Source organism: Phoenix dactylifera, chromosome 11 (genome assembly GCF_051530095.1).
Source record: "Phoenix dactylifera cultivar Ajwa chromosome 11, Ajwa_hap1_PhDact_Kaust_v1.1, whole genome shotgun sequence".
Classification (NCBI taxonomy): Eukaryota; Viridiplantae; Streptophyta; class Magnoliopsida; order Arecales; family Arecaceae; genus Phoenix; species Phoenix dactylifera.
In genome coordinates this window covers 23,182,233-23,197,948 of record NC_143200.1, presented here as the reverse complement: position 1 = coordinate 23,197,948, position 15,716 = coordinate 23,182,233, and the positions used below count along the sequence as shown (strand labels likewise).

Here is a 15,716-nt window from a genome sequence, read left to right as displayed (position 1 = left end):
CCCCAACAAATTCCTAAATGATATCCATTAAATTCCTAGTGAAATTTTTAGTTAAATCAAATTAATGTAGATTTTATTTTAGCTGCATAAGCTAAAGAAATTCTTGTGGATTTTCAACTTGGAGACTTCATTATTGATTTCGGAATCAAGCTTGAGAAGAAACATTTGGCCATATACAATGCCAGGAGGAGGTCAAGAGACTCAGTACTTTACAAGCTTTTGAATCCAAGTCACAGGTAGGAAATGAGGTTATGGTAACATCACAAATATGGAGTCTTAACAGCTACATATACCATGAAAATAAAGAGAACATAACAGAAAGCTCCCTCACAAATATGGAGTTTCAACAGCTACATATATTATGAAAATAAAGGGAACATAAGAGAATGCCCCGATTATCATAATCCAATAATATGATATCTGTCAACCTCTTGCCGAAGGAACTGAGATCTCTCTCTCTCTCTCTTCCCTCATGTAGACACCTACTCTTTGGTTCGCTGACCCAGCAGGGGCGAGAAGTAGAATGCCAGTCTTAATTAATTGGCAGTCAAACTGCAGGTTGCCTTCTTTCAAGGGTGTCTCCTAAATGCTCTTATTTGTTGGATTGATAAACGAACATAGATCACCACCTTTTCGAAGACAATGAGATGAGCTGAAAAATAAGAAAAGTCACTTTCAATTACAGATATGAATATCCACATGGGAAACAGTTGATGTCATATATAGCTCAATCATACATAATCTAGTAGCAAATCGCATAAAGAGATTAAAAAGACAAGTTTATGAGATCTTAGTTTTACAGCAGTTCAAAACCCTTTTTTTACAGAGTTGGGAAAAACACTAACCTGACGCGCAACCTGCACCAGTCGCCTAACGCTGCGGGGTGCCTCCGTTGCTAGGCTAGGTTCCTGAGTCTTTACTAAGGCACTTTGATTATCAACTATCCTGTTAGAACTGCTTGTTTTCTCAGGCAAAATTGTTTCATCCTTGTTCAAGGATCCTCTCTTACGCTTCCTCTGAAATGTATATTTGATAACAGGGGGCCCATTTGATTCATGAGCATTCTCCTGTTTGGGATCAGGATTTATTGCTGAAACATTGCCCGTCTTAGGCTGTGTCTTACAAATAGAAATATCTGACTTCCCTGTTACAGACTGATCTAGCATTGGGGACAGTGAACCCCCCACTTGCGAAGTACTGCCTGCATCATTATTAACATCATCAGTAAGATCATTAATTCAGTTTTGCTCAATAAAAATGAAATCGAGACATTACTTTGATGCATGATATCATTTGTGCTTGGTTCCGAGCCCTTCAAAGTTTCATCCTCAGTATCCAAATGACTTTCCTTTGTAACACTTTGACTGGTTGTTCTCTTACTGCACTGCAAAAGCCCTGGGGTTTCATTTTTGAAAGAATTGTCTATCCTTAAATTTGTATCTCCTGAACTTTTGAAACAACCAGTAGATTCTTGAGCAGTCTTTTCATTGACTGCCTTTAACAAGTTTTCTTCAGATTTGGTCATATTATCAGATGGTTTATGACCTGTCACGTCCTGATCAGAAGAAGTGCCAAATGAGGTAGTTCTCAAATAAACATATTTTGTTCTCTTTCTTCTCGGAGAAAGCCTGCGGAAGAACTTAAGTTCGCCAGAGTTGGTAGGATTTTTTTCCTGATCTACCATCTTGGCTGGTTTAGCAGAATCAGCAGCATGGGACCTTTTAGCTTTCTCATCTTCATAAAATTTCAAATCGTTCTTTGAAACCTGGTCATCACTTTGCCCACAAGGAACTTTCACATCAAGAAGATTCTGTTCAAATGCACGAATTCGCTGGGTACATCCATTCCTATAAAGCTCAGGTTCTTTGCTTCTCATTATTATAGATGCTAAATCAGGATTGCTAGCACACCTGTTCCCCCCAGAAAGAACCTTCAAGGGGTCAGCTTCAGCTGCATTTCCAATGGAACAGTCGTGATCATCTGCAGTCTGATTCAAAGTGGTTTTCTTAGCATCAATAGCTGATATATCTTCAGGTTCAAGTTGAGGATACAGCTTGGAATCAGAACTAAGTTTGTCCTCCTGGCATTTGTCATCATCAGAAGTGGCATGAGCATTTGTCTTTTGTCCAATCAACGGCTCAGCAAGACTATTCTTCATCTGCTCCAGCTCGGTATTCACCTTTTTCAACTCTGTTCTAAGAGAATTTATTGTATCTTCTGCTTCATGCAGCTGAAGTTCAAGCTCCTGAATCCTCCTTGTCTGACCGGACGATTGCATTTCTGCTTCTCTGATCTGTAGAGAGCATCAATCAGTGATATCTTCAATCTTTTGCCTCTTATTACAAAGAAACCCAAAAGCTTGAAATGAATTAAATTGAAAAACAACAGCATTAAAATAAGAACTGAAGCTTAAAAGCCCATCATAATCCAATGATCTCAACAGATATCTATTACAACTTTATAGCTGTGGCAATAAACAAAAACATGCTATGGAGGACAAGTCCGTTGCACAAAGTAGAAATAGAAACCGGCAAGACTGATGAGCAAGCACTCATATATGGTGTCTCAAGTGCTTAAAGCACCTAAAAAAACATCAGTGCACATTCATACACACACACACTCACACATGCATGCATGCATGCATTCGTGATGTAATCAAAATGGCAAGACTGATGAGCAAGCACTCATATATGGTGTCTCAAGTGCTTAAAGCACCTAAAAAAACATCAGTGCACATTCATACACACACACTCACACACATGCATGCATGCATTCGTGATGTAATCAAATTGCAAAATAAAAATTTATACAGTTAGATGCGACCTACAAGATATTAAATGCCTATAAACAAAAATTAGTCTGTTTCTGACATTGCTTGTCTATGTATCAAATAGTTCCAAATTAATAGTTATAGCGGCACAATATAGCATATTGTTTTATGATGAGTTGATAAGCAAAAAGTTGCCAAAATATATTGACTTTTCTGCTTATATGCATTTTAGACCTTGTATACCACATCCAACACTTTCAATTTTTGTTTTGCAACTTCTATCACTAGACATAAAAATGGGTGTAAAGTCCTTTTTACATACTCTGTGTATTTGAACTGCAAAAGAGTACCAATCTTACAAAAGGAGAAATAAGAAAGGTGCATAAATTGGCAGCATAAGCTCCTCCAAAAAGCATTTAACAATCCGAGCAAAAAAAAAAAAACACCACATATTAAAATTCAACTGCAAAAGTGGTTTATATAAAATTAAGATCCTGAATGATAGATCTAGTGGCAGCCAATATATAATTAAGATTGCATTAAACAAAGCACGAATTCAACCAGCAAAGAATTGCAAATATGGTTTTAACTATATAAGGCTTGACAATAAATGAATCAGATCTGGAGGTGAAACTCTAATAAATAAGATCATGACAAACAAATCTCTGTTCACATGGATAGATCAGCCTGTATATTTACTGGACAACTATAAATGAAAACACTTATTTACAAAAGAAAAAAGAAAAAAAAAAAAGCATGAAGCCCTTTAGTGGACATGATTTAAGCTGGACATTATTTCTCCAAGTAGGAAATCAATGGACTGGTACACTTACATTTTATGCATCCAAAATGAAGCTTAAGTCCATTTTTAGCACGTGTTTTTTTCATATAGTGAAAATAATTTATAATGAATGGGGCATGCTTATAATCTAGCAGTGTGGTAGTTGGTTTTGAGTTTTGTAATCTGTCCACAAAAACTCAAAATCAATATCCAACTTCAGTGATAGAATCACCTCAAGATGGGTGAGCAAGTGCGAGAGAGAGAGAGAAGCTCTAGCACTTAGTTACCAACAATGAGCAATCTGATGGTATTGGTAACCTGCCAATTATTATTTTTCTAGTGATCCCGATGACATTCCCAAATTCATCCAATGATTCCGAACAAAGAGAATGGGGCCCAAAGTAATGGCGACAAACAGTTGGCACTTAGGATTCAAATGCTAAACCAGTCACTATGCAATAGTGAAATTCAGGTACATGCCAATAGATGTGGAGGCACCATGATAATAAGTATACTAACAAGAATGCAAAAGAGCAGTAACATCTCCAATGAAGTATATGGCATGTAAACACTAAATAACCTCAATGACAGTCCCAGGCATGGATGAGAAAGGTTAAAGGTGGAGACTAGGTTGAAAGCTGGCCGTAAAAAAGGATGATCAAGCTATGTAAAGTTCCATATTGGCTCACATTGTCCGGTAATAAAGATATTTGGGGCAAACAAGGTGAACATAAGAAAATTGAGATGGAAATGAGGCAAGAACTGCATAGTAGAGGAGGCATAGAATTGCACCAATTGAGGGCAACTAATTGAAGAACCAGTTGAGATGATGAGCATGTTCACTGAAATTAAAGGAGTCCCTAGTCAGAAGAGGTGCTCAAGTTTATATTTAAGCATTGTGGAAACAGTGGGGAAGACCTAAGCTGGCATGATGCGGGAAAAAAAACTTGCAATACCAACCAAAGTAGTCATTAATGAGAAAAATTGGCAAATAAGAACAGGATATACCAAAAAGTTGGGACAAGACCTGCTGGTGATATTTACATCTTGCATTCACTGGCAAAAAAAATATTATTGCAAAAACAAGAAGTAAGAGCCAAAAAAGACTAGGATAAGATAATATAGACAGGAGGTATGTGTTGCAGAATAGGTATTACCCAACTCAGTTTTTTGGAAGGGTATTTTATCTCTCCATATAGCAATAGGTAACAGTAGAAAGTTGATAAAACTACTGCTTTTGTTTCTTTTCTCCATCCACTAGAAATTGAGAGTAGGTAAATGAGAATAGTTCCATATTTATGGTTCCTTTCCTAGAAGTAAAAGTGAACCGGATGATATCTGTCAGGACCTGTTTCTGCATCCAAATACTTTCAGATATGGATATAAATTTGAGTATTCGACTAATATTTGTATCCGTATCCGTATCCATCAAAGAAAAACAAATATGGATATGTATAGACAACCATCCGATCCATATCCGAATGTGCAGTTTTATTTGTAATCCTATTCAGTCTACAATTCTCGTCAACTTGAAAAGAAAATAAGTAATAATATTAACATCTCTTTAACATAATTTACCTTTTATACTAATATCTTTGATTTGATGGTTCACAAAGTTTAACTATTTGATTTATATTCATATTTATATTCGTATTGTCAATATCTGGTTTTTATCCATATCCTTTTCAAACAAGATTTTAACATTCAATTAATATCCATATCCATATTTGTATTCGTCAAATAAAAATGGATATGGATATGAATATACTAATATCCGATCCATATCTGCTCCATTTACAGCCCTGTTGATTCTTTGTAAAATATTAAAAAAAAAAGAATAGAACCTTCTTTTTTAGATCTGATACTCCATATTTATTACAAAATCAAACCAAATATCAAGCAGATACAAATGTAAAATGAGAAACCTTTTAGTCAGATTCTTATCCAGTATAATCCATACATTTTCTTAATACAAAAAGTGTTATTCCCATAAAGTTGGAGGCAGATCAGAGACTCGGAGTAACTCTACCAAACAACAACCTAAAAGATGACCTGCTCCATCTCGATTGACTAAAACTCGTTTAACCATCAAAGGGTAGGTCAATCTCTATTGTTACCATAAGTGATTTTTGCAGTTGAGAACGGGGAGATCTATCAGTGATAGATCTTTTTTTCTGCTTAAGAATTCCCACATATAGTGGTCAACACCTCCCTCATCAGTCCTCTTCCCTAGGCTCCCAATACAATTAAAATCATGTGGAGTCACATATATGTTGACACTGACATTTCATTCTCACCATTAAAATAGTGAGCATGAAAGTAGCAACTATAGTTTGCCTGACACTAACCAATGCTGGGAAAAACATATAGGAATACTGCATTCGCAACATAAAACACCCCTGCTACCCTCTTATCCTCGAGTGTCTAAAATATATTCTATAGTTGCAATTCCCAACCAATTGTCCATGACTGGATGAATTTATTGTTACATATGTCATCTTAAAAAAAGTTTTGAATTTTAAGAATATTTTAGGAATACCCAACTGTCAATTTTTTTCATAAAATACCTTGAACTCCATGAAGCAATCCCAAGTTCCTATACCAGCAAGTCCCCTGACTCAATCCATTACCTTCCTAATAGGCCCCCAAATCTCCAAACATTCCCACCTGAAATCTCTCTCTCTCTCTCTCTCTCTCTCTCTCTCTCTTGCTCAAACACACAAGACATGCATGCAAACTAGAAATTGAAGCTTTTCTCACCCTCTTTTCATCAATACATTTTTTCCCTCCAAGCCCACTTACCTATAGTCCCTCTCTCACCCTCATTCCTCCCAATACTTTTCTTTTCCAACTTGTCCTTTAACTTCTATTAATACATTATTCTTATAATCTTCTATTGATTACCTCCAATCAAGGTTTCAAATCTCGGTATCCGACACAGTGCTGGTAGATTACGAGTATGGATCGGGTTGGTATGGCACACCCTTGTACCATGTTAGAGGCAAGACAATAGTTGTACCATATGCCTATACAGCACCGCCAAAAGCCTGTGAATTGTTCCGATACCTTATTAGGTGCATCTGGTAGCATGTTACTAAGCAATATGTATAGACCGGTACAAAAAATTATTCCTCCAGTTACGGTGACTTAATTAATCATGGAGTAAATGCTCCATTGTAACATGAAACTTCTTGAATGAAACCCTCTACAAATTTTTGCCCCATTATCCAACATGCCATGTTTCTCTGTCCCTCTTTTCAGTTTTTTTGTAAAAATTTCCCATTATGATTTTCTATTGATATTATTTAGTTACATTTTTTATATTATCTACTCTGTTTTATTTTTTTCAGTTTCCTATTTTGTATTTTCTATTTTATGTTGCCTTTTTTCTAGAATTCCTTTTTGTTTCATATGTTTTAATTTTCTTTAGTTTAATTTTAGTACTTTCCAGTTTATATTTTTTTATTGTTTATTTTCAGTTAATCTGTTGTTGATCTTGGATTTTGTATTCTCATTTTTTCTTTATTTATTATTTTTTCTACTTTTCTTGTTTTCTTTATTTTATACTGAGTTTTGTGAATTCGACATATTTCATTTTGTTTTGTTTTCATTTTATAGTAATTTAATTCTTCTTTTTTTAATTCTTAAACATGCATTGCATATGCCCTTTTGCTAGTAATCATGGAGAACCAAGCATGATGTTGAAACAGAGTACAAAATCATACCATGTATAAATTTCTCCTATTTCTTCATGTTTATTGAGAAAAGAGAAAATAGTAAAAAATCATTTAATTTTCTGAATAACCCATGTTTAAATCCAAAAAAAAACTTTGTCTAAGAAACTTAAATTACAGAAATCTAATGCTTTAATCCAAAACTCCGACCTTGTTTTTCACCTCAATGTTACCATAAAAGGCAGAAAAGGACTACATATTTAATGTTTTTCAAGAAATGCATTTGACCACAAATCATAATCTCTATGCTCAAATGCCCGAGATGAAGAGATCCTGAAGTTTCATATTCAAGATATTAGCATGGGTATATGGACTACAAAAGAGATTAAGCTTTAGGGGCATGATAGTATTCAGCTTTTTTCTTTCCATAAATTATGTTCCAAGGTTCGCCATCTTAGTACTAAAACCTGTACCGGTACCATTCTATTATAGTGTCGATATGCTTAGTATGGGAGCCGATTCGGCATACTGAGTGTTAGCTTACTCTTTGTACCACGTATTAATTCGGTACCAGTACGGTACGATCGGTACACACCGATATCGATCGGTATGGCAAACCTTGCTATGTACTATTTTTTTGTATTGACATCTTGGAAATCTAACTCCTTTCATTCCCATGAGGAAAATAGTACGTACCTGAGGCCTATAATTTTTTAGCTATGAATCATTAAAAGAAAACCTCTGAATTTTACACAATCAGCCAATTTAACTTGTAGAAGAATTTGTCAAGAGTCATGGAGAAGCTTTTACCATCATCTTGCCTCCTTAAGGCAATATTGATGTTCATAACTTTGTATTACCTTAAATGCTCCTTCCCTACACTTTGTCAAGCATCTAAGTCTTATTTTTAGGTAACGTTCATAAAAACCACCTTAAGGTGTCATGGACATACTTAACACATATCTACATCTACTATATTACAGTGAGAAATCTTGGAGAGACTCTAAAATGTGAAGTCTCACCAAGGATGTAGGGCATGTGTTCTAAATATGCAAGAGAAAAACCAACCAGAGCCTCTCCATTATATCTCTTTTTTTTCTTTGGATTTTACCATGAGTCACAATTTTCTTTCCATTCGTAAAATCCTAACTCTTCCTAGGCATTTCAACCGACTCAATCTTTATCTCTTAATAAATTCAGACTTTCAAGAGTAGAAAGAATCTTAAGGAGTTTTGGAAAGAAAGATGATAAACATATTGTAACAATCCATACCTCTAAGATTTTTCAATGAATGTGCTCTCACATGCAAAGCACATGCCAAAGACTAATGATAGAAGATTGCAGCTTCCCAAAAGCATGGTACAAGAAGGTGCAAGGGCATCACAACTTGATCAAGTTCCTGACTTGATTGATGGTGCATCTTGGCTTTTCTTGGCATGGGTACCTATTGTTCATGCTTATAGCTACCAAAATGAACTAACATGGAGCATTACTTATGGTTTTCTTCCTTATAAAGATCTCCTTTTGTTATTACCTACCGTTTGTAAGGATACCTTTGTTCTATGCAACAATAGGAAAGATTGAGTTGTTAATCCAAAAATGATCCTGTATTGCATGAACTAGACTTGGGGCTAAATCTAGTCACTAGAGAACTACAAAGCTAGGCTTTGGTTGAATGATGGAAAAGTAGAGTATTGGAGATTGTTTTAAGTAAAGATTTAAAGTCTTGGTATTTGTACCAATACTAGCTGACTCGTATGGCACAGTATTGTATGGATACATGATACATCTACTAGGGCCGACACAAAAAAAATAAGTTACCATTCATCAGCACGATACCTTATTGACGGGGTGTGCTAGAATCAATACAGCAGTACAGCACAATTGGTATGGACTATTAAAAGGCCCCTAATATATAATGGATCTTGAATCACTATTCTTGCATCTCCAAGACCAAAGCCTCCTGCATTGGGATTGCTTTGCCATGGCTGATCAAGCTTGATGGATTCACCCTCTGAAACAAGAAGTTCTGGTCTTGGAGGTATAATATTAACTACTTGATGTCCATCCAATGCATTAACTACCATTGTTCCATATTTGTCATTTTACTCCAAGACATGGTTCTAAAAAACAGCAGCATTGGCTAATGGCTATAGTTGTAAGTGAACAAAGCCAAGGCAAGTAGTAGTCTTCTTAAGCCAGGCTCACTATATAAAAGGGCTGATCAAGCTTCAGTGAAACTTAATCAAATGGGGTCCAAGCTTGGCCCATTATGAAGCAAGCTCCTTACCAAGTCATACCAGGCTCCTACATATGTTTCTGAGTCATTAGTACTCAGGATTAACTCATTTATGAGCCCAGCTTTCATTACTATTTGAGCTCAACTTGTTTCCTAGCTTAGCAAGCTCAAGTAAGCTACTACAAGCTAATTCTGAAAAACTCATGAACCGTTTGGTCATTTGTGACCCTAGCCTTGGCTACCTAGATAGGGCCACATAGGCACACCTTAATATCATGAATCATGTTTGAGTGTAATAGGTCTGATCAATTTGTATGTAGCGTATAGTCTAAAACAAAGGAATCATGCAACAAAAACTGGAAGCAAGTCTAAAAAGTATCTCAAGAATCTCATTTCCCTATCTTTGTATCAAATCCAAGTTTTCCCTATATGTATCAGTTTTTGATGCTCTTTATTTCTTTTTCGAGTTTAAAAAAAAACGGAGATAGATGATAAATTTAACTCATAATAGAGTTATAATTTATAACTATAACTACAAGCATGTGATTAGATAACCACTTTAAAAAAATTTAAAATGCCCAAATTCAATGTACTCATCAGGCCTACTAAAATTGAAATATAATGAATTTGCAAACAAATGAAGCTTAAGAAGTTACATTAACATATATTCGCTGATATTTTAAGTCTTGTTACTAGCCCTGTGCTGATATCTTTCCATTGCGGTAGAGTAGGCCCTCGTACCAACACATGGTACACTATTGGAGCTAGAAAAAAATAGTACCACATACTGGTACGGGGGCATATCAAATCCTGTACTGGCACTACTACCCTAACTGCTACCCTACTAGGTTAGTACGGTACACCTCCCTACTGAGTCAATACGGTACATCTTGTACCACCTAGTGCAATATAATATTGTACTTAAAACATTGATACTCAGTATTACATACCAATGAATTTAATTGCACCTATATGCTAAGTTTAGCCTAAAATTAACAAAACTACACAAATAAAGAACCTACAGAATGTCCAACCAATAAAAAAGAACCCATATAACACAATAATCTAAAATGTGTAATAATATTTCTTAGATTTTTTCCTTAAACTTTTCCTTTTTTGAATTCCCTTTTTTTTGACCAAAAACTCCAATCTTCGAGCGAAACTTCTGAAATTGCCAAAACTAAAACTCCATAAACTTGGTCAAAATCAAAACAAACCTTGATCCTAGGTAATTTGCACCAAGTGGTTCTCCCTCCCTTTCTCTTAAAAGTGATAATAAAAGTAATGGCATGCCAAAAACATTTGCTGCAGGTTTCGATATGGCGAACTAGCAAAATACATACTTTGACTTACAAAATTATAAAAGTAATGGCATGCCCATTTTCTTAAAAAGGCAAAGCCAAAGGTGAGCATTTAATTTGCCCATGAAGCTCCAACATAAAATGCCAACATATAAGGCAAGGCATAAGCTTCATAGATTGTTTTGTTTTCAAATGGAAATAGTTAGAAAGTTATAATAAAGTGGGAAGAAAATCAACAAAAAAAAATGTTTCATGTTTGGTTGTAGTATTGAATAAAGTAACAAGCAATATCACAAAGACTTCAAACATGCAGAGATCTTGAAGCAATTATATTTCAAATTTCCTTGATTTGGTTTTGAAATTTTGTCTTCAATGATAGTGAAAACTGCAAAGCTTCAATCTGGAATAGCGCAGCCCTTCAAAGTAAAATTTGTTATTTAGCTCCATACACAACATCATGCAAAAATATATAAGAAACCCATCATGTATGGTGTGCTACAACAATAAATCTATATATGCCATGTATATGCTTCACTCTGTAATACATGCCCTGTATATGCTTCACTCTATAATACATGCCCAAAGTATTTTCAAGAACGTTCCCTCAAGGCATGATGTAACAACAAGGAGCCACGCTCAAAAAGATTAGCCAAAATGTATTATTTAGGTTCCTTGACAATGTATAAGTATCCAATCTCCTAGTGCGCAACCGATGTGAGACTAAACACAAAGCCGCACTGTTCTCACAAACTCCCCCATTTAAGCCTTGGCATCGTCGACAGGATAAGGTGCTCCTGTATTGTTTGTCAAAAAGAAAGAAATGGAATGTTTAGAGTTGCACAAGTGATTAATCAATAGCACAATACAAAGCCAAATTTGCTGAATTGGCAAGGTTTGCCCAACATATGCTTGTTGATGAGACAAGAAAGGTAAAGAAATTTGAGAGGTTTGACACCAACCATCCAAAGTAGAATATTTGCCCTAAAGTTGCGAACATATGCTGAGGCAGTGGATTGGCCCTTTTGACCTTCTAGCTAGTCTTTTTATGTGAGCCTCTAGGTCATTAGAAATGGTATGTAGACCTAGCCTGCTGCCCAGATGAACTATGGGACACTACAGCACAAGACCTTCTAGGGTTGACCACGAGCTGTTCGTGGTGCTTGTGATTAAATTTAGACTCTTAGCCTGACTGGAATGCCAGAGCTTAAATGAGCAGTGGGAATATGAGAAACCTGTACAAACATATATTTAGTCTCATATTGATTGTATGCTAGAGAAATCTTAGGTACTTATACATGGCCAAACAATCCAAACAATAAATAATCCAAATAATACCTTCTAGCTAGCTTCTTGGGTGAGGTCCTAAGTTGTCGCACATCAGGTGAGGCATACTTTATAGAGGCCATTTAAACAATTAGTAGACCAAAACTAACCATTCCATGCATCAATTTTGTTTCTTAGATAGAAAGTTTAGGCCACTTTTTCTTTTTTTCCTTTCTACTATGGCTGAAAGACATGTTTTATTTTACTTTTTGAGACATTAAGACTTTGTTATAAACTCTCTTCCCATTTTAAAAACACCCCCTACTATTTCGGATGTTCTAGTAGCAACTTGTATATAAGACACCTAAAAGTCTGCATCCCTTATTGTTTGGAGATTGCAAATTACACTTTTATAGTTTTAATGAGAACAAACTAACATTTGAGCCTCCTCAAAAAACACTTCTAGGATAAGATCACTCTTGAGGTACCAAGTTAAGTGTTCATTAAAAACCTAGAAAGATAATCACTTTGAATTAGTAGCTCTGCCCCTTCATTAAATTAGATTCTGAAAAATAAAATTAAGTACAGATTTACATTGTAGATTCAGTAATTTGCGGTTTTGCAATCAGTCCTCATAAAACAACTTAATGTCCCCACTAAGTATATAATTTTCTATATTTGTGCAGCACAGTAGTCATAGCTATAGAGATGAAACTATAATATCTGTATTGGAATGTTTGCATGTATATAAAACTTCTCACATGACAAAGATGAATGCCTACATCATTCATAAGTTCATGAAGATGAATTTAAAGTCAAGAAAAAGGAACCAAAGAGTCTGTAATAATCTCCTTAACAATATAGACTTTCTAGTTTCAAAAAAAAAAGGTAGCATATATACTCCTGGAATAAGTCATTTCAAGAACAAACACGTCATTCCATTTGTACAACAATAAGAATCACAGTGGCACAGAACGATGCAAGCTTGTGAAAGATAGTTGCATAACCTGTTTCTTTGGAACTTGTACCTTTTTCGATGGCCTTACAAGTAAAATTTACATGCTCTGAACAATTAAATCACACTATAGACCCCTGTAAACAAACAGTGGACTATAAGCATGCTAAAGCAAGCATTAATATTTTCCATATAATATATGTTAATGATGTGCGCGCTTCAAAATATTTGCAACTTTGGAACATGAACTAACAATGATATTCACTATTAAATAAAATTTACATGTATGATTTTTCCCCCAAGATAACTAAACATGTATTTACCAACTATGTTTGTCTGTATCACTATCATAGTATGGCAGGTAACAAGCTGCAATCCAGAATATAATACATATTTCTGAAGGTGTGGGCAATGTAGCACTCTGGCTTGCCAAACACTGGTGAATTTTCAACAAAAAAACAAAAAACAGTAATGTAGGACAATTGTTGCCACATTTTGTAAACATTTATGAGTTATACAAGAAAACAGTTATTCATGCTGCATCAAAATGCCAATTGGAATAATTAATTTATTATGAGTATATAAAATAGTTTAGCAGTCATACTTTTGCATCAATAGGACTGCTGAACATGGTCTTATTGGACATATGAATAGAAAAAGAAATAACAAGATGAAATCTATCCTCTAATAGCTCACATAATATGGCTCCCACAGTTGTGACCTGGAAATCATGTTTGGGACTAACAGAAGTCCAAATGATCTTCAAACATGCAGAATTGTTACATAATGAAATAGAGTACTAATTTATTAGAAAAAACAGAGTATTTATTGAATGAGGAGAATACCCCAACAATCAAAACGGACCATGACTTCAGGTACATGTAGTTGAATTAGGATGGAATGAAACAGACAAGACCAAGAACAAAAGGCTTAAGGAAGAAGGAAGCATCACCCATGATGGCAGAAGGCATGAGATAGGACGGATTGGCAAAACAACTTAAATTCCGCAAAAAGAAAACACAATAATTGTTGACCTTTTTAGAATTTTGGCCCAGACATCTTTTTGGAATTATGGAAGTGAGCATCAGTTTCATACAATTTCCCACCTAGAAAAAAAAGAAGCAGTGATCTCTATTTTTGAAATAGCAGAAAGAATGTGAAATTAAAGCAACATAATTGTTGTGGTGGAGTCGCTTAGGGGATTGACTAACATAAACTTAAGAATCACAACTGCTAAAATTCTGCACCTTCACCGCTAACCAAAAAAGGAGATTTTGCTGACAAATGCATCCCATTTGGATCAAAATCTACATCAGAAACAACACTAATTCAGGCACCATGCTGCTGGCTATCTAAACTTAAGAATCAAATACCACAGAGCCTTTACAAATAACTGACCTAAAACTCCACATATAGCTAACAGGTTGATGAGGGGTAAAACATAACAATCAATCCAAGAAACGACATTCTTAACAAAAAAGACAAGCTTGATCAAAACCACAACATGACAAACCATTCAATTAAAAAAAAGAAAAAGAAGATATTATACGAAAAGGAATCACTATCAGCACATTTAACCCAGTTAATCCGATTCCAGCGAGAGATAAAGAATACAATAGAAGGATAAAGCAAAATATTGCTAGGGGTCATGGTCATGAACCAACGAACGACCTTAGAATCCATGATGCCTTTAAGGCGGAGGAGCATGGCGAGGGCCTCATCCTTGGTAGCCAAAAGGCTCTGCTGGAACCCGAGCGTCTTCCTCTCCGACGCCAGAATCCGAGCCGCCGATTCCTTCGCCGTGTTCAGGATTATGTCCGCATGCGCCTTCTTCAAAACCAATATTTTCTGCCCCCAACCACGGATTAAACCAAAAAAAACAGGATCCATCGTTAAAGATGGAAGCAAGAATCAGAAGAAATAGAGAGAAGGTTGGAGAAAGAGATGGGAGGGGTTATTACCTCGGCCTCCTCCATTATCGAGGGGGAGGAATGGCGGTGGTTACCGGTGGCGGTTGACAGCGTGAGGAAAGAGAGACAGAGAGGGAGGAAGGTGGGGGCTGCTGCTGCTGCTGCTGCTGTTATTGCTGGGCTAGGCTGTGGTGGTTTTCCTTGTTGCCTGCTTCTTTTCCCCCTTTCAGCTTTGTCTGTTATGACGCGGATGGTTACCGAGCCTTTTTTAACGCTTTTTTTTTTCACTGGGGTGGTATCCGCGTGACCGGGCGTACCGCCTCCAGAACTTAGCCCTCAGTCTCTCTTTGGATAAGAAAAGGAGGGACGGTGGATTTGCGCTGCTGAAGGGGCCCTGTTGTAATCCGACGGTTCTGATCTTTGATTTATTTTGAAAATTAAGAGAGGGTTAACTGCGAGCTCGACCACCGCCTCTAGAATTTGGGCCTCGCTGCCCGAACTGAGAGTACATCAAATTTACTATATATAAAATAACAAAATATTAATTGAAATAAATATAATATCTATCCATTGAATGAATGCAGTATAATGCTTGGTTGTCAGCTTATTCTTGCCAAACTAACCCCATGGCATAAGACAAATCTCTTGGGACAGTTAAAGTATCACCTTTTTATTATTATTACTATTATTATAGCATTAGTCAATGAGTCCGGTTTATGTCATGTTGATGAAAAATATATATTATACTAATTTTAACATGACAATTATCTTGTAAAAAGTGATCCATTGAGTATTTTTTTATTTAAAAGAGATTGAAAAGTGT

General features: G+C 35.8%; 1 protein-coding gene across 2 annotated transcripts; it reads right to left on the bottom strand.

Moving 5' to 3' along the window:
- Positions 1-188: 188 nt before the first annotated feature.
- LOC103706446 (uncharacterized) lies at positions 189-15,147 on the bottom strand. Of its 2 annotated transcripts, XM_008790542.6 has the most exons (5): positions 14,945-15,147; positions 14,655-14,831; positions 1,276-2,293; positions 846-1,201; positions 189-652 (listed from the first exon to the last, which is right to left on the bottom strand). In XM_008790542.6, the coding sequence occupies exons 1-5, from the start codon at positions 14,957-14,959 to the stop codon at positions 623-625; spliced, it is 1,596 nt and encodes a 531-aa protein (XP_008788764.3). In that variant the 5' UTR covers positions 14,960-15,147; the 3' UTR covers positions 189-622. The 2 variants fall into 2 exon arrangements, with proteins under 2 accessions (XP_008788764.3, XP_038984084.2); XM_039128156.3 differs by lacking the exons at positions 14,655-14,831; positions 14,945-15,147 and adding an exon at positions 13,057-13,120.
- Between the last annotated feature and the right edge of the window lie 569 nt (positions 15,148-15,716).

Bases quoted from the DNA above. Each gene is read 5' to 3' on its own strand.
- LOC103706446 (XM_008790542.6), bottom strand. The intron at 1,202-1,275 runs GTAATGTCTCGA...ATAATGATGCAG, and splicing joins AAATGATATCATGCATCAAA to GCAGTACTTCGCAAGTGGGG. The intron at 653-845 runs GTTAGTGTTTTT...CTTATTTTTCAG, and splicing joins TGGTGCAGGTTGCGCGTCAG to CTCATCTCATTGTCTTCGAA.